Raw genomic sequence first — 25478 nt, 5'->3', positions numbered from 1 at the left:
ATAGTGTGGCCAGCAGGACCACAGAGGTCATTCTTCCCCTATGCCTGGCACTACTAAGGCCCTACCTTGAGTGCTGTATCCAGTTCTGGGCCAGCTTAGGAAGGACGTTGAGACGCTTGAGCACATTCAGAGGAGGGCAACAAGGCTGGTGAGGGACTTGGAACACAAGTCCTGTGAGAAGCGACTGAGGGAGCAGGGGTTGTTTAGCCTGGAGAAAAGGAGACTCAGAGGTGACCTTATCACTCTACAACTGCCTGAAAGGAAGCTGTACTCTAGTGGGGGTTGGTCTCTTTCACCAGGCAGCAACTGACAGAACCAGACAACACAGTCTCAAGTTGCACCAGGGGAGATACAGGTTGGATAATCAGGAAGCAGCTTTTCATGGAAAGAATAATAAAGTATTGGAATGCTTTGCCTGGGGAGGTGGTGGAGTCACCATCCCTTTATGTATTTAAAAAAAGACTTGATTTGGCACTTGGTACCATAGTCTAGTTGAGGTGTTAGGGCATGGGTTGGACTATATGATCTTGGAGGTCTCTTTCAACCTGGTTATTCTGTGATTCTGTGAATGGGATTCTATCTCATGGAAGACAAAATATGGCAATTATAAAGACAGCAGTATCTGATATTTCACCCTACCCTGAGAGGATTTTCATTAAGGTAAGGAGGTTCTCCTTCCACCATTTCTATTGCCATGATCCCAAGTGACCAGATGTCCACTTTGGGGCCATATGCTTTTCTTGTTACAACTTCTGGTGCCATCCAGTAAGGAGTCCCCACCATTGTGCTCCGTTTACTCTGCTCAGGGGTGATCTGAGCACAGAAGCCAAAATCAGCTGAGGAGAAAAACAAATACTGTTAAAGCCAGTTTGAATTCTGAAATCAAGTAAAAGAACCCCTGCTAAGAACCCCCATCTGAGGATGCACTGTGGAATCTACTGGAAAAGCAGCTATGCTGTGTTTCCTCAGGGCTATAGTACCCAAGGTATTATGGAATTTGCCACTTAAAGAAATCCTCAAGTTTCATCCACTGGCTTTTACTTAATCACTACAAGATTTAGACTGCAGCTCCCTCCACTCTGGAAGGATCATACAGAAAGCAAAGCCACTCTTGACACCCTGTTTCTCTCTAGACCTCTCTGCACATTGCAGCTGTGCCCTCACAGCAGGGGTCTAGGCACTCCCACCAGCATCACTTTTGGAGAACTGGCTGTCACTCAAAAGCAATCCCACATCCCACATCCAGGAATGCTGCACTTGACCAAGAATACCTACTCAATTTGACAGATCCGTCCATCCCAAGAAGAATATTGTCGCTTTTGATGTCTCTGTGGATCACTTGATTGGAATGAAGGAAATCCAGGGCTTGCAGGCACTGATAAGAGGAAAAAATAAATATAAGGGTAAAAATTCATGACATGATTTCATCATTCAAGAAAGGAAATAGGTCTACGAGATTTCCTTTCTAGGACAATGGTGAGGAATGGCAGAACACAGTCCAGTCAAGAGAAGAGCTTGCTGCTCAACACTTTTAGTCATGTCTTTCTAGGGGAAGGCACATACTAGCTTTTGAAAGGGAAACATCAATTGTTGCTACAGACTGTCCCCTGCAAACATAGACAGAATGATATCAGCTGCAGTGGATCAGCTCTTTCTTCTCGATTTAATGACAACACCACAGAAACAGAAGCATAATCTTGTCCACACAAACAGAAGCACAAGTGGGATCCCTCACCTCCCGACAGACAGCAGCTATCTGTCCTTCATCCATACATGTCTCGGTGACAACATCGGTTAAAGAGCCTCCAGCCAAGTATTCCATCACCACCCACAGTTCATCACCAACAAGGTAGCTGAAAGGCGAAAACAATGCTGTGGAGATGAATGCGCATAGCTAAACTAAGGAATAATCATAACCTACAACTGATTCTTGTCTCCAGGTCCTTTGCAAATGAAGGCAGAGTAAAATGAAAAGGACATTCCTTCTAGGCTACACAGCTCTTGGAATCTGCACAGTCTACATGAGAAAAACACATCCATGAAAAAGGAAATATTGCAGGTGACAAGCAAGTGAAGAATGCACTTTAATAATATAAGCAAGCAAAGATAAATCTGGAACCAGGACACATGCCAACAGCCAGTTCATCATCTTAACCACGAATTCCACCATTAACCCCAGGAACAAGGCAACATAAGTTTCAAAGTTATCCATGAGAGGAGGGTGTGCACCACTGAGGACAGAAGTTGGTCAAATGTTCAGAAAACCTTGCAAAACATACACTCAGAAACAGGAAAAACTGTCAAATTAGGATGTTTCTGGAAACAAGAACTTAGTCTTCCTGGCATCCCCAGCAATGGAAAATAGTGGAAACAGCCTAAAGGAAAGAATTTCTAGGATAATTTGTCAGCACTTTGCATAAGACATAGAAAATCTGATCAACTTAAAAAAAAAAAAACAAGCCCCAGAACAACATGGAATCACTTGGCACATGGAGTTGACAGACCATTGTTTTAGTAAGATATAGCTGGTTGAAGTTTTTGAAAACAGACTGCAAACTATGTATGCCAGAAAACACTAAAGCAGAGTCAATGCAATCTCCTCCCATCCACTGAAGATGAGGAGAGAAATAATAAAGAGCTCCATGTTCTGCAATGATCAAAGAGTTTTTTAACCTTTGGCCTGCAGTGTGTAAACAAACATTCACACGATAATACCAGAACAACTTACCTGTCTAAATAGTTAACGATATTGGGATTCTTATTTTCCCTCATGACCAGGATTTCATTGATAATTAGCTCCTTTTTGGGCTGCTGTTGGAGATTCATTTGCTTTATGGCCACCTAAAATGACAATTAAAAGCCATTAACCTGAGTAGTCTGTTGCACAAGATCAGAATGAACATGCAGTGGACAATTACATGATTTTTGATTGTATCATATGCTATTCTTGATTGCATAACAAAGCAAATACAGACATACATTATGGATATTGTTCCACAACAAAAATAACAATCCTAGCACTTCCCAACTTCTGAAATTTTGATTTGCTCTTCTAAAGAACACTCTTTAACACAGTTTACATTTGCAGTTTTTGTCAGGCCTAAAAAGAAATAATCCATGTGCTGGAATATTTTATGGATATGCCCAGGGTTATAGGAAGGCTTAGGGCTTTTATACCCCTTGGAGACCCCAATTTAAGTGTGGTTACCAAATGCAGCACAACAGGTGTATAAGGAACTACCAGTAAGATTCAGATCCAAATCTCTTCTGAGAGCCAGAAATGAGAACTCAGGAATCTGAAGTTGGATCCCCAAAGACCAGTGGGATTCTCATAGACATGACCTTGTCTGTTTTTTACTAATATGATCACTGTAATGGGCTGTCACTGAGACCAGACCAAAACACAACTGACTTCTTACCAGCTGCAGTAGGATTGAAACACAAAACTGAGTCTAATACATGGTTTCTCCTTAACTATGTCTTGCAGTATACTTTAATACCAAACGCATGATGGAACAAATGGCAAATAGTATAACTGACCAAACCTACAACTGCGATAAATTGAGCCTGAATGATGGCAGTTGCCTTCGGATTGTGGATGCCTTAACAGATTTAGCAATTAAGACAGAGACTGTGTCCTCTCTGCTGCCCTCCTTTTTTGCTGGCTGTTCTAAGGACACAGTCTTTCAGAAATTAATGTAACAAACCTATTTATTCCTCACAGCAACAGGAGAAACTGTGACCACCTCCAGCATTTTCCCAAGGCCTCTAAGCACAACAGATCTTTTGATTTTACAACCTGCATTGCTAAACCAGTCTGTGGCCACATGCACAGGCGGATTTTATGGTATAAATGTACAGAGTTAAACTGTGTATGTAGACCAACATTCTCGGAAAAGCACAACTTGATGCACAATGAGGAAGAGAGATAGAACAATTTCTAGACCAATAAAAAAAATTTATACTGGCAATAAACATTATCTGCTTTTTATCGGCACAAAAGCTCGTTGGGATTTCTTAATAGATTTCTCTCCATTAAAAAAATATTCATGTAACATGGTATCAGGGTGGATCAACAATAGTGTGGAGAGCACGAACCTGCTCTGAAGACAAAGTAAGTAAAAATTTAATCTCTTAAAATTGGCCTTAAAAGTTATGGGTGAAGCATCCAGCCAAGCATAGAGAGCACCAAGGCTCTTATTGATTCTAGGAATTCACAGGCACCTTTTCAGGCATTTACAAAAATCTCAGATCCAGTGTTGCTGGAAAGCATATGACCACACTAGGTGCTCAGTTACTGAGGCACAGAACCACAATGCCTTTAAATGCACCAAAAAGCTGAAGACAGCACATGATGGATTTTACCAGTTGGCATTTGTCAATGCTTCAGAGAAACAGCCTTTGCAGGAAAGCTCTACTGGCCACCCAAAGCTCCAGCCACAGCTCACACCAGAGGGGAAAGCACTCAACAGCTGCAGAATCTGCAGGGATTTTTGACACTTACCTCTTGTCCTGTGGCAATGTCAATTGCTGTATAAACAGTTCCTGAAGCCCTAGAAACAAAACAGCAGGAGAAACTGAGAAACACTTTATTCCCTGGAAGTGAAAGACAGCCCAGACAGAAGAGCTCTGCTGCTTGGAGTGTTTATAAGGGCTCACCCACTCCTCAGCCAACAGTGTGGCAGCCCACCAGTCCTCTGCCATGCATGGTGTCCAAGAGAAAACTCAGGTCCAACATGAAGAAAAAGGGCTGGTGCAAATCTCCAGTATACATGCCACATTATTTTAATTCAAAACCTAAAGGGGAGGGATGCCTACAAAAACTGGAAAATAGTATGTTTAATTCTTTTCCATTTTGCTGTGTTGAATTTCATTTCCCCCCCACCTTTTCCTTTGTGCATCTGTGAGTGTGTTTTTTCCATGAAATGTAACACACAATCTAGTTGGGCTTTCTCACACCTTTAAATTGAATCCATCTGCCAAACTCAGGCAATGTCACAATGTCACTCTGAGAACCATGAACATATGACAGCCATTTGAGGAAAAGATCTAAATACAGCTTTCTCCAGCATTCAAGCAAACAACTTTCCAGCCATCCTGCAAGGTCACTGCTAGAGCAGATTAAGGCATCTATTATTTCACACACAAATTGAGAAGGACTCAGAGCAGAGGATGCTTAAGAGAGTTTCTTTGTGTGTCAAGAACCATAGACAGCTCCATCTGTTGAGCACTCCTAATAAATGAAAGACTCTTTAAGGTGTCCATGTGTTGCTACTGTGGCAAACATAGGTTGTGTTGTAGAGCTACCAGAAATAAATGGTGTGCTCATCTGTAGACTAGATGGGGTGGGCTTCGGTTTGCCATCTGCCTCTCCTTCAAATATGTTCTTTCCCCACTGGGGCCTTTTCAGCCCACGTGAAGGGCTGAAAAGGCTCCAGTCAGAGGCAATGAATTCCTTTGGGTTTCAAAGTAACTAGGGGCTTGAAACACCCTTCCTTCTGAGCTAAACCACAGCTTTACACTGCCATCATTCAAGAAACCCATGTCTGCAGGGGCAGTGAGGCAGTGGAGAGTCAGGGAAGAAATTCTCACACATGGGAATGTGCATCCAGCAAGTGTCCAAGTGACTGAAAGTGCCAAAATCAGTTTGCTCCTTTTCACGTAATCCCCTGGCTTGTTTGTTTACCTACAGGCTGAAATATTTTAGAAGCAGTTTAATTCAACAGAGACCTTATGTCTGCATTGAGAGCAATATTATCACTAGGCATGCTAGGCATTCTCTTAATATAAAGGGAAATGCATTTTCCTGTAACTAATAGACAAGATTAATCCAATTTGTTTTCATAAGAAGTCAACAGTTTATTCAGAATTGCTAACACTGTGATGATTCTCCTGAAGAAAGTCATATCAGGTTTTATTTCAAAACAGTTCTTGAAATTAGAATGCTTTTGGAATGCTCCAGGCCACCTGTGAGGAGTTTAGATAAAGGTAATTTAAGTAAAGCTGTGAATTAATTGCAAAGGCTTTGTGATTCTGCATTACAAACTTTTACTTCCAAGTAACTAATTTCTGATCAGTAACTTTTAATCAGTTCTGCAGCACCCTGTCTTAAGTGCAGTTAGGCAAGTACCAGGACTCACCATTAGATCTGTGTCACTGTGATGCAGTGCAGTACTAACCAGGCTGCTCATGGCTCCATACTAATTTGTCTTGCTACAAGAGCTAACACTGCTTGAGAAAACACAACCTCTTTATCAAGTGCTAGTTAGAACTAAGATTCCTCTGATGTTAGCAACTTTTTCAGTCCTCAGCTGGAGACAGTCCACAAAACAGGGACTCAGCACTGACCTGTTCTGCAGCACAGGCCTGCTGACTACTGTTCACTGCAAAGTGGCTGTAAAACGATCACAGTATTTATCAACTTCCCAGCTTTATGAAGCTATGAAGTGCATGCAATGTGCTGACCAAGTTGCTTTTCCTTATATAAGCAGCTGCTCCCTACCTGCAGTTCTCTGAGCAGCCACACCCCTTCCTGCCTTTCAGTGCTCTTATTAGTAGCTACTAAAAACCTGCTCACTTCCAACACTATAACACTTGCCTGCGGCATAGCTGTACGCAACTGATTGCAGAAGTGGCAGCTCAGGAAGTGGCACCTGCATTAACTGAGCACATCAGCACCTGCCGAGGCAGTGCCACAGCCCAGCACTGTTGCAGATACGCAAACCCCAGCCATGCAGCACTTTGGGTCCTCCTGATCATCTTGTTTGATTACCTTTCTGATGATCTTTCTCTTTAAGCCTGCAGTATCAGAGGCATGATTTAATTATGGTAGCACACTCCTCTCCAAGGAGGCTATGCAATCAATGTTCAGGCTATACTAAAAGCTGGAGGAAATCCCTTTAGATACCCTTTTAGGCCACATACCAGCCACTTGTCTTTCCACCAGTTGTCAGGGCACCTTTGTAAAGCTCACTCCTAAGACTATCAAAATAAAAGACTATAGGGTGTTGGTCACATTCTCACAGTGACAGCAATAACCTGCTTCACATGGATGTTTATTCTGCTCTCACCTGCTCAGCTGACACTTCTTTTCTAAGGGACAGGCACAGCTTGAAGTATCCACTGAGATTTTACAAATAACATTAAGAACCAAAGCTTTGGGTAGGAAGCAAGTTGGAATTTGAGAAAGGGTTTTAATACAACGAATGGAGCATAAATACCTTCCCACAAGGGCCCTACCAAACCAGAGAGATCTCAGACAAAACCTGCCAGAGAAAGAGCATGAGTGTGTCAGCCCTTCTGCAGTACCTTAATTATTCTAGGTTAGCAACAGGCTACTCTGAGTTCAGACGTCACAAACAGTTAAGGCAGAAAAATATCTCCTGATGCCAGTAAACAGCTTCTGTCCTACACTCACAGCAGCGTCCTGGTGTTACACAGATGGTGCCAGTCCTCCTGGAACGACAACACTGCCAAGTAAACATTAATGGTGCAGGCAGTCCATATTTAAAATGCAAGTCAGATACCTAATTTTGAAGTAAGTTCTTTTGTTCTTGCCTCCTCACATAGGAAATATTTCAAATTGATCCAATTTACAGTAAGCAAAGCTGGGGTTCAAAAGGGAACTTGGCTTGGGTGATTATTTTCAATAAATGCCTAGAACCTGCAGGATCCACAAGGGATCCACCATGAGGCAGATGATGTATTTTCCTCTGAAGTGCATTGGCGCTCTGCCCATTACTGAATTTTTGGGTTGTACAACCCCTGCAAGAAAAAAGAGTTTATTATTTAATCTTTGGTTTCAATTTCTAAACTATGCGGCTATAAGCCTGACCATTGAATATTGTTTTAAGCAAATATTTGAAATAAATGTTATAGAGAGCTGTCAGCTGACAGCTATCAGGTAGTAAAGTTTTTTCTCATTTCTTGAGCATGGTAGTATTATTTTGAGGCATACAAAAATGATTTCTCCTAAGAAAATAAGCAAACAAGAGCCACACACTTGAGGGACAGGAGATCTTTCAAGGCCCTCCTTCTTGCTGCAGATAAGATACTGTTAGCATCAAGTTGTCTTTGATGATTACTTTTGACCACAGTTATATATTCTGATCTGAGACAAGGAATTGAAGAGTAAGGAATAGTTCATCAAAAACCAAGACAATAAAGAATGCCTGACATTTACTATGCTTGCAAAAACTGAGAGGCAAACTAGTTTGTGATAAATGAAGCCAGAACTTACAAAGTGAAAAGTGCAAAGCTGTAACAATAAGTAATAAATCCAAAAGCTTAAACCAACAAAAACTCATCTCAAAGTCTAGAATGTGCCCAAAAGGCTAAGACACATGCTCCAAAGACGAAGTTGAAAAGTTCAAGTGCAATAAAGAGTTTGAAAGCCATTGTCAGAGACCACCGACTACCCCTAAATTATTAGAGAAGCACAAGCAAAAAAAAATTTTTAGTTCATTTTAATACAAAGTGAAGGTAAGCGAAACTAAGCAAGACTAGGACATGAATATGTATTAGGCGTATTGCGTAATCCTAGACATTTAAGGAATAAATAAAACAACAGTTTAAAGTTTCAAGGTGCATGCTTCGGGAGAAGCTATCCCCCATGCACCTCAGCACTAAATAAACGCATACCTACTTTATAACTGTCATTTCTCACAAGTTATAGAGTCTTTTCCACGTATCAGTTGGCAAGCACGAGCCAGGAGACCTCTATCCGGCCGCAAGAGTGGGGCGGGGAATGGACTCTGAGGCGCGCCCCTGGATTTCCCTGGAGGGATTCCGTGACTTGGCTCGCTCTATCGGGGACAAACAACAACCTGCTAGCCCACAGATAAACGGTATGTATCAAATTTAAGGAACCTGTAAATCGTAATGCTTGGCTAAGAAAACAGCCAGTATGTTGCATTGTGATGACTTTGCACGTGGGCATAGACCCTGTGTAAGTAAGGTCTGAGCTCGCAAGTGGCCGCCGGCTCAGCTAGGGGTCCGGCCAAGGGATACCGACTAGGGGGGCCCGTGGGGGAGATTTGCTGACCAATAAGGCAACTGCCAACGACCCTCAGGGTGGGTCGAGTGAATCTCTTGTTTTATTACTGCTATTTTGCCAAGGTCCAGACGTGCTGTGTACAAAACTTAAATGAAAAGTACAAAACTTAATGAACTGGTGCATAACATACAACCTAAAGATTATGTATATGTTAAGTCTCTTACAAAAAAACCCTTAAAACTACAATAAAATTCCAATTAAACTTCCCAATTAAAATTCGACAAGCAGTTTAAAATAATGCCACAAATTAAAAAAAAAAAAAGTTCCAATTGTGGTGGACGGTAGTAAATTTCACCTATAATTCCATTAATAATGTGGCCACTACCTTTGTGCTTACTATCCATAATGCCACAATTCATATCATTCACCCCATTATTGCACTAAAATTAAACCATGAAGAGACAGTGCTCCACCCCTCAAAACATAAAATGTGAGCCCAAAAAAATAAATGAAGAATGGCAAACTATAAACCTAAAATCTTGTGTTATCCAAAACCAACAAAAATTCATTTATGAAAGTAGTACAATCAATGCCCAAAATATATATCTTAACACTAAACAAAAAGTCTATAACTTTAAAATTCATCCAAATACTAGCCAAAAAATTATACTTGTATATATCCGCCAAAGCTATATATGCCTAAAAACTGCTTCTACTTTTATAAAAATAAATAATAGCAATTACCTAACCTTGTCTAATAAAAATCACTCTAATTTTTGTATTTGTCATTTTACTAAAGTCGTTGAATGTGACTTCTCATATTTTGCACCCATTGTATCCCACCAACTAATAAGATCTAATTACACAATGTATCACTAATTATTACCTACACCTATTAAAATAAACCTTACAATAGTAAAACAATTAACCAAACATCAAAACCTAACTAAAATCTTAAAAGAGATTAAAAAAAACCCCAAAAAACTCTTTAATTACTGTTTGTCATAATACAAAAAGAATACACAAAGTTATACAAAAGATAAAGCGAAACACAAGTCATCACTAGTAAAATATACTTTTTAAATAGTCACCAACCACAACTAAGATTTTAAACACACTGCTACACCCTATAATTGTCATATTAATATTACTTAATATAAACTTTATAGTATCTATTGTATGTTTAAAATTGAAAAATACTAAAACACATAACAATTTTAACCTCATTATCGAAAGCGCATTAAAAAATACTCAAAAACACCTATCATGGCAATTAGCTAGGTAAAAAATTCGTGTAGTAAGTAACAAAATTTACTTTAAATTTTCCAGAAAAGGGGGAAATGAGACAAAAAATTAAAAAGTAAAGAATAGTTCATCAAAAACCAAAACAATAAAAAATACCTAATATTTACTATGCCTGCAAAAATTAAAAGAAGATGAAAACTGGTTTGTAATAAACAAAGCCAAAACTTGCAAACAAAGTGAAAAGTGCAGAGCTACCAACAATAAGTAATAAATCCAAAACCTTAAACCAACAGAAACTCATCTCAAATTTTAAAATGTGCCCAAAGATCTAAGACGCATGCTCCAAAGACAAAATTAAAAAGTTCAAATGCAATAAAGAGTTTGAAAGCCATCATCAAAGACCCCTGACGACCCCTAAATTAAAGAAACACAAGCACAAAAAAACTTTTAGTTCATTTTAATACAAAGCAAAAGTAAGCGAAACTAAGCAAACCTAAGACGTAAATATGTATTAAGCGTATTGTGTAATCCTAAACTTTTAAGAAATAGATAAAACAATAGTTTAAAGTTTCGAGGTGCATGCTTTGAGAAAAGCTGTCCCCCATGCACCTCAACACTAAATAAATGCATATCTACTTTATAATTCTCATTTCTCACAAGTTATAAAGTCTTTTCCGTGTGTCAGATCAGTACTGAGAGACAGGAGGATCTAAACCTGATCATATCTGAACATGTTTGGGGCTTGCCTATCTTCATGCTTGATATTACACCAGCAGAATACCTGGCCCATGAATTTGCACAAGTAACTGGGATATGACTTACCCTTGGCCAATTTTTTCAAATCGAGTGTACTTCTTCTTAGGATCCCCCACGCTCACAATGCTCCCTGAAAGAAACAAAATCGAAGATTCTCACTTCAAAACAGAGATTCCACCTTTCAGCAGATCTGGAATGCAGCCCCACTGTCTGGGGCTTTCAGTCATTTGCGGTCAGCTGGGTAACAAAACCAGCAACAACAGAGGCAGCTCCATGGCACAGATAACCTCCAAAAACACTGATTTTCTACACTCCTTTAGGGTTATCCTGACAAGAAACTAAACACAAGGAGAAACATTCAGAACAGATAGAGATCAGAAAACAAGAGGCACCAATGCAAGTGTTTGTTCTCTACAAGCATTAAGTAGAGATGGAACAACAGTGCCTTTATTTTCTTGGGAATAAACACACTGTGATTCAACAAAAGGTTTAATACTTCTGAAGATTAAATGTACCTTGTGTTCACTTTTTTATGAACAGGTGCCATTTTTGGAATAGGAGGAGTATTGCAAGTGTTCCTAGGAGAGAAGGAGATCATCTCAACCTTTCAGCAGTTTGCCAAAAGAATGCCTTAATGTTTGCAGTGAACAGCATCTCATGTTACAATCAAGAATGATGGGGTTTGAGAATCAGGGCCCCCATCACTGTTTCCAGACTAAGTTCTGAAGACATCCCTGCCCTGCACCATTTAAAGAACCACACTACTGGTTTTCAATGTAACATGGACCCATCACTCAAACTGGACTTGCCCTCTCATCACCACACACACACATTGTTCTTCTCAAACCAGCAGAAAGGGTTTCAAGGACAGCAGTGCTCCTGGGGTGCTGGTGCAACACAGACAGCTGCCCAAAGGGATGCTGATCCTGAGCCCAGCTGATGTGATGCAGAAGACAGACCAAACAAGGGGCTGCTGCCTCCTGGAAGCTCCATGCTGCAGCAGTGGGATGGTCAAACAATGTGAGCACGACATTTATACCTTCTCATCTCCTATCCCTCCTTCCAGTCAGCTAGAAAGGAGTCCTAGACTCCTCTAGTCATGTTCTTCTCTATTGGAGACTTATTTTGTAGTGAAGACATGCTCTAGAGAAGCAGTATGAGCTTTGTTTCATGCCATGTATTTCAGTGAGATGAAAATATGGAAAGTTAACCAGGGTCTGAAGGCCTCAGCTTGGGCTCCCAACACTCCAGTCCATCTGACTCTTGCAGGCTGACACAGCAGGGCAGGACCACTACAGGGCACTTGAGACAGCGTGGGCATCCCAGGCAGTAGGCAGGCTCACTATGCTATCAGCCCTGGCTGGTGTTCCCAGAGTACTGGGCGAGGGGAGTGAGCACGTGGAGCAAAGGAAACCTCTTCTCCTGCAGCTCCTATTAACACTCTTGCCAAGGACCGCAAAACTGCTTTAGCAGGGAGTGTACCAGATGGTGCTGATGCCCTGTCTTCTTGCTGTGCTGGCAGGAAGGATTCCTGGCTAGGCATCCAGCCAGATGCCCATTTGGATGCTAAAGACCTCTCTGCTCCACAAAAATGGCCTGGACAGGGGGAAGAAGTGTTTGTGACTACTAAGAAGGAATGGTGCATCATCTAGTTTTGTTTTGGATGCACACATAAACAAATACATGTTTGTATTTGTCATACAGGGATAGAGCCAGATCAGTCAAAGGAAATATGCCACAGATCACTGAAGTCTTTCCTTCTGAAGTCATCTTCTTAAACTGTTTCTGTGATGTACGTTCCAAGGTAAGTCTTGAGAAGATATTTGCATTGACCTTAGGCTTCATTGTTTGCATTCTATCAAGGAAACTACCAGACCAGAAAAAACAGTACAATTTATTTAATTAAGCCATTGGATTTGTCTGAGTCTATCAGATTTTGGCTCTTTCATTAGACACAAACAAAATATCCTAATTACAGCTTTTTTTCCTTCCCATCAGATTCCTGGCATCTCCAAATGGGCAAGAAAGTGTCAAACAGGGCAAGGTTTAACTTAAGCTTTCAATGGCATGAAAGCCACAACAGGTGATGGGGCCAGACTGTCCCACATGGGACTGTCTCACAACCCCCACGAGCTCTGCAGCACTAAATCAAACACTGCTCTAATTCTGTGCTGGGCTGGACAAGAACAACACTGTGCTGCCAGTGCTATTATAGTTGCTATTTTCAGCAAGTTAATGGAACAATGTATCTATTAAAATGTATATCAGAAGTTCATTCACTTCAGAAAAGAATACAGATAAGGAGTGAAGAAGAAAGATTTTAAAAAATTTTTTTCCAAATCTGCCACTGATTTTGAAGTCCAGATTTCCAGAGTTTTTCCTCAAGATTTGAGTAGCTGCTTTGCCAAGGCAGTTCTTTGTGGCTGGTTCCCTGTGCATATGCCAATGTACATCAAACATTACAGCATTAAAATCAACGAAGTGACAGGTACACAGTTCCCACTCAGACAAACACTCCCTGCTCTGGACGAAAGACAAACCTATCAGCTATTCTGATGTTTTAAAGCACTTTCCTTTATCAAGTCCTAAATTAAGTGGATAAGAAGCTGAATTGGGCCAGTTCTGTTTTATAGTCAGCAGTGGAATATAGTCCTGATTTCATTACAGACAGAATTTTATTTGATCTTATCTCAATATTACAGGCTTTACTCACTAATAAAACTCTAAAAGCTCTAAAAGAACTCAAGTTATTTCCAGCAGAAAAGAATTATGAAAGCAATCTTAGATAAAAGAGGGTAGGAGACACCTTCCTAGAAGTAGCATAGCAACAGTTGTGGGGGAAGTAGGCAAGGCAGATCAGTCATGCGAGTCAAAATACAACAAGCACCACACTGCTTAAATATAATTAGTTCAAGACTCTAATATAAAAGCATCATGCCTGTTTTCAGATAGCTTCATGAAAGCACAAAAATATTTTCATTGCCCTCATCACAATTTGCCCAAAGCAGACATTCAGATCTTGCTCACTTGGTAGCAATTTGTCAAGAAAGAAGAAGCATGAAAGCATGTAGCATTTCAAGGATATAACTCCGAAAAACTCCAGGGCCCAGTCCCAACCTGGCATATACAACAGCTTGAATAAATGATAGACATACTTGAGCTTGTGGACGCAGGGCACCTGTTGATGTCATGAGGGAAGCCTGCCTTAAACATTTAGTATCAGTTGAAGAGGCAGAATTCCTTTCTCTATAAGCTGACATACCTGCAGGCAAACCACCTGCTCTAGAATTTATTTCATTTTGCCCTCAGCTAAAGCTATTGAATTTATCCCTTGGATACTCCCTAATGTCACTGAGATTCATGTCAACCTGGTAAGGATGAAGGAAACTCTACGCAAGCAGCTGAAATCTCACAGCTAAGGAAGACTTCAGCCTGTGCAGTCACAGCAGCCATCAGTGGCAGGGCAGGTATGACAAGAAGGTTAAGTAACGGCAACCATTGAGAAAAAGCCATAGCCAGACAGGACCCTATTACAAGCAGTTGCCTCCATTAAAGACACATTATTGGCTTTGTGATCTGACAGAAGGAGGTGTAGATCAATCTGCTTTTTTTACTAACAGTTAATGGTAGACACAGAGTAACCTGAGCTCTGTTCTGAACCCAACCATTTAATCTGAGAACACTGCACTGGCAGCTATCACATGCAAGAAGCAAATTAAATTAGTTGCACTGCAGAATCACGAAGGACTTGATGTGCTTCAATAGAGTAAGATCTGCAAAGGGGTTGGGGCCAACGGTTAGGATTCTAATAGTATTAACTGGCTGGGAATTAGCCATGAAAAAGTGCCATGTCATCTGAGGAATATATAGTGGATGCTCCTTTCAAAGGAGAGCACACCGACAAAATTGTAAAGTTCTTATAAAAACAAACTGTAGAAGTAGGAAGAGCAATAACAGTTAGGAAAAGGACAGCAAGAGAAAACCTGGAAGATGCGTAACTCTCTCAAGGAAAGCTCATTAGGGATGAAGGAACCAGCTTAGTGTTGCAATTGTCTACTGGTAAAAAAACCCATACCAATAAAAAGCCTCCCACAAACAAAAACCCAACAGATTTTTGCGAAATATTTTGACCCCGATGACTTGTGAGAGGTTAGGAGTCTAAAGAGAATTTAGGAAACAAAACATTCTGTTCCATTTGGCCATTAGTACACAGCAGTTCCCTACGTCATTCACTAGGTCACAGCCTTTTGCTCAACCAGAAACAATCTCTGCTTTTGCCTTTAACACAGAAGGAAGCTCAGGCAAACCCAACCCAGTCCCAGCTGCCCTCAGAGGCAGCAGGAAGACCCCGAGTGTTCTCTTGATGCCTCAAAGCACAACAGTTTCTGTAGGGAGCTGTAAATGACTCTGTGACACTAAACTGAGAGAAACATTTGGTACAGCTAATGCTGACACATGCAGGAAATACACTGCTCTAGTAGACTCGAAATACCCAATACATACTCAGTTTCTCTAGGATCTCTTCATCTGTCATCTTGGATTTTTTTCGCTGCCGGTCCGTGTTTCTGTACAGAGTGTTTGTGTTTGAGTTTTCAGGTTGGGGAGTGGTGGCTTCTTTAGCTGGTGCTGGTGCAGCAGCAGGTTCAATAACAGAGCGTGTGTAGATCTGTGACAATAAATTATTTTGTGTCAGAAAGGTGGCTGGCAGAGATCCTGGAGATCATATTTCACGTACAAACCCTTAGGAATATCGTGTCAGCCACATCCAGGGCTCTAAAACTGGTTTTGCTGTCCACTTCTCAAATTGAACAAGAAAAAATGAAAGGTTACAAGTTCATAGCAAATTTCATGTTCAATTTTCATGGATTTTCTGATACAGTCCATGGAGAGGGGCAGGTACCTCCAGAAGACAGTGTGTCCTATGTATCTTGCCAGGATATGAAGTTCATCTTTGGACTGCTATCCCTGCTGACAGGAGCCTGCACAGCTGGACAAAGTAGCTCACTTTCACAGTTGTAGCATTAAAGGACACGATGGACCTGATACAAAATGTCATGGCCCCCACCAGAATCCTGGGAAACTGACACGTCAATGTGGAAGTTCAAAACTGATTTTCCCAGTGTCAGTGGCTGGAGTGAAGCTGTGTGTCATGACAGGACTTTCACCCAAGCACCTTCAGCCCCCAGCAGCAAGTGCTGTCTTATCAGAAACTTGCAACTCTGCACTGCACCAAACACAGATCTAAGCAAAGCTGGCACTTACTGATTTTGTGTGTTCAGGTCGTGGGGCGATAACAGGTGGAGGTTCATTGTCATCTTCCTCCTCTTCATCATCTTCATCCTCTTCTTCAGATACAGAGGGAGCCAGAGGAGGTTCTGATGCTGTTTTTGTGCTCTGTGGACAGACAGTACTGTGACTGACAGTTGTTACCTTGCCACTTTGAAACTGATAGCTATCTCCACCCTTAGTCTTCCTAGACATCAGAGGCCAATCGAGATATGGACATGCTCCTATGGGCCTAAGTTCTAAGTTAAACTTAGCACAACACTTAAAGGTTTAGGTTCATTGAACTCCACTAGTCACAGCTGCTGCTCAGCAGCAGGGGTTTTTATCATGTCATCCCAAATTTCCTGGTGAAACAAAAAAATGAAAGTGAAGTGTTTTACCGACTGCTTTAAAGCTGGCTACAAGAGGCACTTAGAGAACTGAAGCAAATTAAAGGCATTCAACATATTCACATGCCATCCCTTTGGTCCAGTACAAATACCAGTAAGGGAAGCCCACAGCAAACAGGGAGACTTGAGTCGGTAATTTTGAAAAGCTGTCATGCTGATTGTCTCATTACTGCCTCTGTCTGCTAGATGAAAATACTACAGCATCTGCCAAGGAAAAGCTACTGGGAAGGCTTACTGTGCTCTGGTGAACACCACACTTCCTCTGAAAAGTGTGTTATTAAAGATAAGGGAAATGGCATTGATTGAAAATCTGAAGTGTGAATATTCAAAGATGATTTTCATTTCATTATACACAGTTGGCTGTGTAATCACAAACATCATATGAAGCTGCTTAACACTTTAAAATAAAAGCCAAATCCCCATTCAGTCACTTGCTATTTAATTCACTAACAATAATCCTAATATATTTGGTCAGTATTAATGTGTATGTCACTCCTACATCTCTGGGATTGTTGTTTGCAATCCAGCATTAATTGGATGGTTATTTAAAACTGCTCTTTAATGGTTCCAGTGATTTACGTATCAATTATAACCTTATATTCAGTTATATATCCAGCTATACTAAGGAGAAATCATAAAACTTGGTAGAAATGGGATTCTAAATTTTAAAAACAAAATTAAAATGGGTTCATTAGGCAGTGCTGCATATTGTTGTGAATGATATACACCATGGCTAAAACCAGCCAGCAATCTTCTGTCTGCTAAACCAGACTTTCACCTTTTTAAAAAGATTTCAAGTGGAAAATCATGAAACAGACAGGGAAAGCTCATGGCTCACTCCACAGTTCTTAAACATTAGGAACATCAGAGGTTACTTTTCTACTCACCGATGGATGGGCTTCTATGTATCCATGGGCGCTTTTATCTGCAATGAGCAAAGAAGAATGAACCAGATGCTGTCACAAATAAACTCTGCCTGTTTTGGGGAATCCCACAGAACAAATCAACCCAAATAGAGATGGTTTTCTTTCACACCATGCCTTCAGGAACAACAGCAAGTAAGAGAACAGGACAAAATTCCATACTGTGTCTATTTTTTGCCCTGTTTGACAGTAAATAAAGCAAATAGAAATTTGGTCATAAAAATGTAAATTTTTCTTTAACTGTCAATGCTTCTGTTCCACCCAGGAGCTAAAGCAGGTCCTTTTTCTCCTTTTCTTCCAGTGTTGGTTTTTTTTTTCAATAAATTGCATGCATTCTCATTACATTGCTGACAAGATTTCTACAGAAAAGCTTCCTTGAAACCCCCCTTAGCCATGGCAGCTCTATGCTGACAAAGTATGAGAACAGCTCCTGGATTCAGGAGCACACATTAGCTGTTTTGAATTCTGCACTTCATCACAAAGGGAATTGCTATTTTAGCACACAGTAAGTGTCAAATTAGTCAAATCCTTTAATTACGGAATTTGGAGGAAAAAAAAGATGCTTTCTCTCAATCCTGGAGGTAAGTGCACAGTTTTTAGAAAGACTTCGGAGAAGCTTCTGCATTTTGGATGTTGTCTCAGTTGAACCTTCAAACTGAGGAAATGACAGTCTCCACTGCCACAGACGATACTGTGGAGGAAATGGAACCCCAGCAGGTTATACTTCAAATGCTGTCCACACTCTGCAGGCTACAGACACCCCCTTTTTTAGCTGAAGCTGTCGACAGGCACTCTACCAAACTAATACTATCTTAATGGCATTTTTGACCACTTGAATGTTGAACGTTGCTCTGACTTGTTTTGGAGCCTGACCTCCCCTGCTGGGAGACATCAACTTACCTCCTGACGTAAAGCTCATGTATTTCTGGTTGTTAACTGTTTCTTTTGAATCATAAAACTTGAGAACATCAAGAACAGCCTGTGGGTTCTTCTTTTGTTCCAGTTTTGTTATGTTGGATGTCTGTAGTAGCCTGGCCCACTGCTCTGGAATGCCCTGTAGATGTTGAGTGGAAACAAAGTGGGTTTAGAGTATTCAAAATCTGCAGCCTCACAGCCTCTATTTACCTAGATCCTATGCTCGCTGTAGGATTACTTGCAGAAATTTTGATTGACACCTTACAATTAAAATTAGATGAAATAATTCATTCTCTATCAAAAATCTAGCTAAAACAAGGAGCCAACTTCAAAAAGAAAATTAATGACTGTGAGAGGCAAAAAAAGGGCATGAAACTTCTTTGGAAATCAACTCTGCTCTACCATAGAATTTAAGGCTTAAGCTTGTTTGCATGGTGATTCAGGACAGACATAACAAGACCATTCTCTATTGGTAGACAACACAGTGCTTTTTAGAAGCTTTATACTGGACTTTTCATGCTTAGGAATGCAAACACATTTTGCTGAAATTATCACTGTTGTCTGATTCAAAGGTAAACCCCACTCTGACACAATTAATTTTTAGCATACCAGGGAACACTGCGGGGTAAAGAATCTGCCTTTCAGCTCTCAAAATCATGACACTGAGGTATACCACAGCTGCAAAGGATGTCTCTAAATTCTCTACTGCAAACATACAGAAACAAAGGACTCGGAAAACAGGCTGAGAGTGCCAAAACCTTGGATGAATTCTTGGACATCTTATGGGTGAGGTAGAATTTGAAAATTGATCCAGTCACTAAAAGCCCCAGCTCTACATTGAGATTCTATTGATGAGAACTTGCTTCTGTTATTCAGGATAATTCTCGACACTTAACAGTATGTCATTTCCCCCCTTTACTGCACAGCTGACACAGACCAGCAAATTGTAGGGCTCTCTGAAGGAAAAGCATGCCACCCTAATTTACTTTTATATAGCTTCTTCTCAGAAGTTGTCCACAAAACAATGTGTGATATGGGCCCCCAAAGTTTAGGACTGATGAAAAAATGTAGGAAAAGCCAAGCAACAAATCTACTGCACAAACATCAACCTGTTGCTGCAGTGCTATGACATCTCAAAGAAGCATTTGGGGCCTGTGACGCACCTCTGGGAGCTTCCCTGGGCATATCTGTAAGCCACAGAGATCTGGCTGTAATGGATGTAAATAAAGAAAAGAAAGTTAAAACAGAATGTGGGAAAACTTAGGAGGTGGTAGGAGGAGGAAACGAATGGGCCAGAATGGGTAAGTCCCATCTAAAATCGGAGTTACAAGGTAGATACCAAATAAATCAGGTGGTAGACAGGCTACAGGAAGTCAGGTTTAGGAGAACAGAAAAATCACAATCGTTCCAAAGTTTGGAAGCATCATTCCCTCTCCTCTCGCTTTTAAACAGTTTTTCTCTCCTCAAAAAAATACATTCCTGAGAACTAATGGCAATTGACTAGAAAAATTACATGTGATTTCTCTTGCCAATTAAAAAAAAAAATCTGGGATTTGCTGTTTGACTAGTTTTGAAGCCAGATTACCACTTTTGAGCTTGGGCATTCTCCAGTCCTGAGATCACCACTGGACCACTGGAGAGACCAGATGGTCAAAGTCAGATTGTGAAATCTGGAAGGTTATGCACTGCCACAACACAAACAATCTGCGTGTGTCAGACTGAAAATCAGGACAATTGTAAAAAAAAATACTTGATTAGATTAGGTAGGTGCAACTTCTTTGGATCTACAGCCACAACTTTTCCAACTTACTAATGTTATAATCTAGAAGCTTTAAAAGTCTAGTGGGTAACTACATTTCCTTCTAGGTTGGGGATGAGGAAATGGTTTCAAACATGTATGCCTCACAAAAAATATTCCCCAAAGGCCTGCTAACCACGCTGTCCTTCATTCAGAAAATGCAACTCCTTTTTCATATAAAGGAGCATAAAGCTCTAGCAACACGCTCCTACCCAACAGTTTCCAACCAATTTTATATTCTATTTTAAAAGCCCCATTTCTTAGCAAATGTGGTTGCTCCAAGCAGAGTGAAATGGAGATGTAATATTTCTTCACGACGGACAACACAGGTTGGTGCTCAAGCCTGAAAGCCAGAACTCAGGAGGCCATGCATCTAACAGCAATCAGGGACTACACCCGGGGGCAATGGTTTGGTGTCAGAAAATGGCCCAGTGCATTGCATATAACCAGGAGAGCAGGCACTGCTGGCATGACAGCTGCAATAGTTCAAACAAAAAAAACCCTGTATGTTTGCACATTGATTGGACAATCCCATGGCACTTCCAAACTTCTGAAAGAGGCAGACAGTGTGATCACTAGACAGTGGAAATACCAGAACAGGATATGGGCTAGTGGCAGTCCCTTTGCAGGATTTACATACCACATGACTACCCAGCTGATACACTGCTTCTATCCAGGTTGGGACAAACTAAACATGCCTAATGTAGTGTGTAATGAAATGCCTGCATCTGGGATTAGTTGGGATCAATATCTTGTTCTTAATGGTGCAAAAATTTCCTTCTTTTGATTGATGTTTGATTTCACTGAGGACTAGAGCATTAAGCCCTGTGCTGGCAAGCTGCACATGGGAAGTCACCTGTCCCTTTGGTTAGTTTTGAATTGGTTATAGCCTTCTCAGACAGTAGCAATGCACTTCCACACTTCAGGAACAAGTATAATTGCAAAACAGCAGACATCTCACTTCCACTGTTTGGAAAAAGAAAAAGTTATTTAAAAAGAAACTGCTACAGCAACAAAGCTGGACCTATTTAACCATGCAGAATTGATTTCCTCTGTGTTTGGCAGCATCTGACAGCAAAAAAACCCAAAAGATCTCCAATGCTAGAGGTGGTTTTGAAACACTGATAGATAATAACAACATTCAAAATGATCCAAACTTTGATCCCTGAAATATACATAGTGAGTGCTTGTGCTTAGAACTGAAGTGTATTAGGCCTGACGTCCCTCCTTTCTGTTCCAGCTGGCTGGGACATGAACTAATGAGGACCCTGACCACCAGTCAGATTATGAGAGAACATGAGTGTGACCCATTGTGTTTGCTTGGAGTCAGAAGAAAAAAGTCTCAAACACAGGACAGAAAAAAAGGTAGAAGGCTGAAAGGAAGAACAGATATAGAGTAAGAACAGCTGGACATCCAGTGGGAAGAGAAAGGAGAGTGGGAGATGACGACAGACAAGAAGTGATGCAAACACAAAAAGGAGAAAAACAAAAGTATAAAGTAACATAATATCATATGAAGATAAGGAGAATAGCACTGAAGATTAACCTGAACAATAAAGTGGATATAGGGAAAGAAAGAGAGGGGAAAAAAAGGAAAAATCAGGATAGACAGCAAGGAAAACACAATTTTTAAACCTTCATGCAAAGCTGTATGCCAAGTTTCTGATCAAAAATGACCACATCTGGACTTTTTAAACAGACATTTAGTCAGGCCCTAGGGTTTGGCACAGAATAAATTTTGAAGTAAGATTTTATGACATCTATTTTAAAATTCCTAATTAACTAGTCTACTTATTTTAAATGTGGCTGTATTTCCTAATTACTAAGGAAAATTCAATTTCACTACTCCTTTGAAGACATGCTGTAATTAAATGTGTCTTTTTTTCTTCTACTGTTATTCCTATTGCTGCAGCTGGTACTGTAGGACACAGGAAGTTTCCAGCTTTCTGAAACATCTTTGTGAAACAAAAGTAGCAATCAAAGTACAAAATTATGAAGAAATCACATTTAGGGCTCAAATTCTGAAAATTAGCCATCCTTTGCCCAGGCAAATGATTTGTCCCATCTGTTTGGTGTATGCTGCCAGTCAACACTAGCACAGTCCACAATGGTAATTACACAGTCTTATCACTCAGCTCATGGGGCACTACTGGCAGCAGCAAAGTTGCTAATGCTCCCTCTCATCTCCACAGCTTAACAAAACCATAAGCTCATTGCCATCTCAGCTTTAAGGAACAATGGTTTCACCAATCTACTAGTAATCTGAGAAAAAATTGCTCTGAAGCCCCCTGCACTCTTCAAAGAGGTTCCATCAGATTAATTTTTCCCAACACTTTGTTGAGATTCAAGAAGCAAAAACTGACAGCTACTTCATTAGTACATAAAGGCTAGAAACACTGATCACCTAATGTATAAACGTATTCTGAAGGATACTAAATTAAAATGAATGGAGTTCCACAGTGCTGCAGTTTTCTGAGTGTCTCCGAGGGTTATCTGCAGAGCAGCTAGACTTTGCACTTGAGGTTGGTTGTCTACTATGCTATATGAGGGGGGCCTTTTTATGCTTTCCCAAAGACACTGAATAACCAACCCTTTTAGCAGCTTGAGGGACTGGTGAAAGCATACACCTACATTCTTTCTAGTTTTCATTTTCCACTGACACTCTGGTGACAATCCTTGGAGGGAAAAAAAAAAAAAAGCAGCCTAAATCACAAGTTAAACACTCCAAATCCTAAGCTCAACAAATAAGTCTCTTTTTTCACAGCCTGCCTGCTGTGATCTGATGCTTCTGGCAATAGGAGGTTATTTTACCAACAAGAAACTAGAAGTTCTGGTAAACACTAAATACAGCAGGTACTTACTGTGAATTCTCCAGTGACGGCATCAAATCCCACATGAATGGTGTGTTCAAAGTCTGAAGGAAGAGAGATCTCAGGACGTTCCTTCTCTTTCTTTTTGTTGGCTAAAGACAAAATGTTAACAAGCACTTATTTTCTGAACAGCTTTTCATTTAAAACTTTTAACAGTCAAGTGTGCTCAAAACAGTGTTTTAAAAGTCAAAAGCAAATCAATTAACATCCATCCAACTTGAGAAACAGACCCAGGTTAAAACAATGCCAGTCTGTTAGCTCGTTAGGGAAGGTTTACAAGGTGCTATTTTATTTTGTTTTTCTTTCAGCCAGTGTGACTGCTACCAAAGCAAGCTTTCAGTAAAGTAGCCTTCTTAGGCTATCTCTAACCAGGATGATTTCTTTTTTCAGTTCTTTTTTTCACTGAGTTTTCATATCTAGAAACCAACTCCTGTTTGACTTTGTGGGTTTCTGAAGAAGTAAATCACACAAGACACGCCATGTGTATATGTGTCTGTTCTCCAACATGGTCTGAATCCATTTCAAAATCAACTAAATCAGAGGAAAGGCTTTCCTAGATAACCATTTTTTTCCTACAAGTTCTGTGAAAACCAGCAGCTCATGCTGTGACTCCTCTTCCAACTAAAAGGCTGAAACAGCAGCTCTCTTTCAGAAAAGACAGAATCTGCCCAGCAGAGCTACACAAAGAACGTAAGGAGGTCAGGTGCTATGGGAAGAGGCAGGACACTACTGCCTAAAAGGTTTATTTCAACTGTAGATGCACAGAAGGGTTCCACAGAGCCATCAGTGGCTTGCCAAAACAAGGTTTTAAACACTAGTGCTCAAACTCTAACTGAAAACACTGCACTCCAGTAGGGGAGGAACTGCAAAAGATTTCTGGTGCCCAGGCACAGCAGTCCTGACACACACCACAGCCTTGGAGAGAACACACCGCACCATATCCATCCTCACATTCCTCCTGTATGGTGAGCAAATGTAAGACAATAAAGTTCCTGCAGGTTCAGGCAGAAATACCCTGCCATGGTGTTTTCTACACAACAACAGTGCAACAGTGATGAACTACGGATTTAACACTGTGATGCTGCAAAGCACTGTACTAGATGAGAGCAGACATATTAATCAACTTCTGTTTTATAAGCAGGAGTCTCAAACATGTCACAGAATCTATGAAGCACTCACAGGCCAGCTGATACCCTGACCCACAAACCAACCCTGCAGTGAAAATACCTCAAGGGATTTGGCAAGCCAAGCTAAATTTCCTCCATTTATTATTTCACCCAACAAAATTAAGCTATAAATCTTACCCGACTTTTCCTTCACAGTCACATTTAAAATCATGACACTTGTATGTTCCCTAAGATTGCTCTGACTGGTAGTTAATTATATTTTTAATGTCGCTGATCATTTCCAGGACAGGTTGTTTCTGGGTCTTCCCTTTCCTGCATGCATTTTATACTGTGTCTCCTACTTAAGAAATGCTTCCTGGGAAAGGGATAATACCATCCTGCTAGCACTTAGGGGAATAAGTGATCCAAGTCTTTCCAGGAATTAAGCAAACTGGGAGAAACTATCATTTTGGCCTTTAAAAAGAATCAATTGAAAATTTTGTTCCCAGAGGGGACATTTGGGGGAACAGTCTGCAGAGGGAACTGGCCAGGTCTGCCTAAGAAATGGGCCCATCCAGTTACAGTCTTCGCATCCGGAAAGTTACAAGGATTGCCTTGTAACTCCCCAAGGCTGAGGGGAGGAATGGGACTGTCACTGTGCCTTCTACTGCCTGTAAGGAATTTTGAATGACAGACTGTCTCCAACTGCTCCACACAACCTCATGATGCCTCATGAATGGGGCAGCCAAGCAGCACAGGTAAGATGGAGCTCCAAGGGAATGACCACAGTTGCATAGTTCTGAGCTCTCTTTGGAGGGACACTGATGGACATTGAAGATAGAATCCCTCTGAAATCCAGCTGTACTTCTTGCTGCTGACCACAACCTCTGAGCCCAGCATTTCAGTCAGTTTTCAGTCTACCTCACTGTACACTTATCTATACTGTACTTCACTAGTCTGTCTGTGAGAATACTGTGGGAAGCTCTGCTCAACACGTTACTAAACAGAAGTAATAACCACTGCTCTCCCTTCACCACCAAGCCTGTCACTTCAAGGTAAAAGGCTGTCAGTACAGTTCAGCATGAATTCCCCTCCACAAATCCATGCTGACTATTCTTAACCACATTCTTATCCTTCATTTGCATGGAAATGGTTTCCAGGAGGATTTTCCCTACCACCTTCCCAAGGACCAAGG

General features: G+C 40.8%; 2 protein-coding genes across 5 annotated transcripts in view; one reads left to right on the top strand and one right to left on the bottom strand.

The window, feature by feature from the left end:
* LOC106856286 (coiled-coil domain-containing protein 180-like) overlaps window positions 1–13872 on the top strand; it is a 96645-nt gene extending 82773 nt beyond the window's left edge. The window contains exons 19-22 of the mRNA XM_088173425.1: window positions 8669–8846; window positions 11537–12016; window positions 12701–12800; window positions 12995–13872. The gene's annotated coding sequence lies outside the window, so the exon portion shown is untranslated. The remainder of the gene's footprint in view (window positions 1–8668; window positions 8847–11536; window positions 12017–12700; window positions 12801–12994) is intronic.
* Window positions 1–25478, bottom strand: part of LOC106856297 (serine/threonine-protein kinase PAK 3) — a 131987-nt gene that overhangs the window by 13612 nt on the left and 92897 nt on the right. For all 4 annotated transcript variants that reach the window (XM_088173423.1, XM_088173421.1, XM_088173420.1 and 1 more), the window contains 11 exons: window positions 23169–23269; window positions 18495–18648; window positions 17559–17596; window positions 16259–16390; window positions 15500–15662; window positions 11063–11126; window positions 4505–4553; window positions 2729–2841; window positions 1736–1853; window positions 1276–1375; window positions 640–836 (listed from right to left, as the gene is read on the bottom strand). In XM_088173423.1, coding sequence (XP_088029549.1) covers window positions 640–836; window positions 1276–1375; window positions 1736–1853; window positions 2729–2841; window positions 4505–4553; window positions 11063–11126; window positions 15500–15662; window positions 16259–16390; window positions 17559–17596; window positions 18495–18648; window positions 23169–23269 — 1229 coding nt within the window. The remainder of the gene's footprint in view (window positions 1–639; window positions 837–1275; window positions 1376–1735; window positions 1854–2728; window positions 2842–4504; window positions 4554–11062; window positions 11127–15499; window positions 15663–16258; window positions 16391–17558; window positions 17597–18494; window positions 18649–23168; window positions 23270–25478) is intronic.

This window comes from Sturnus vulgaris, chromosome 14 (genome assembly GCF_052056855.1).
Source record: "Sturnus vulgaris isolate bStuVul1 chromosome 14, bStuVul1.hap1, whole genome shotgun sequence".
Classification (NCBI taxonomy): Eukaryota; Metazoa; Chordata; class Aves; order Passeriformes; family Sturnidae; genus Sturnus; species Sturnus vulgaris.
Note: the sequence above shows the minus strand (reverse complement) of the source record. Positions and strands in the feature narration are given on the sequence as shown.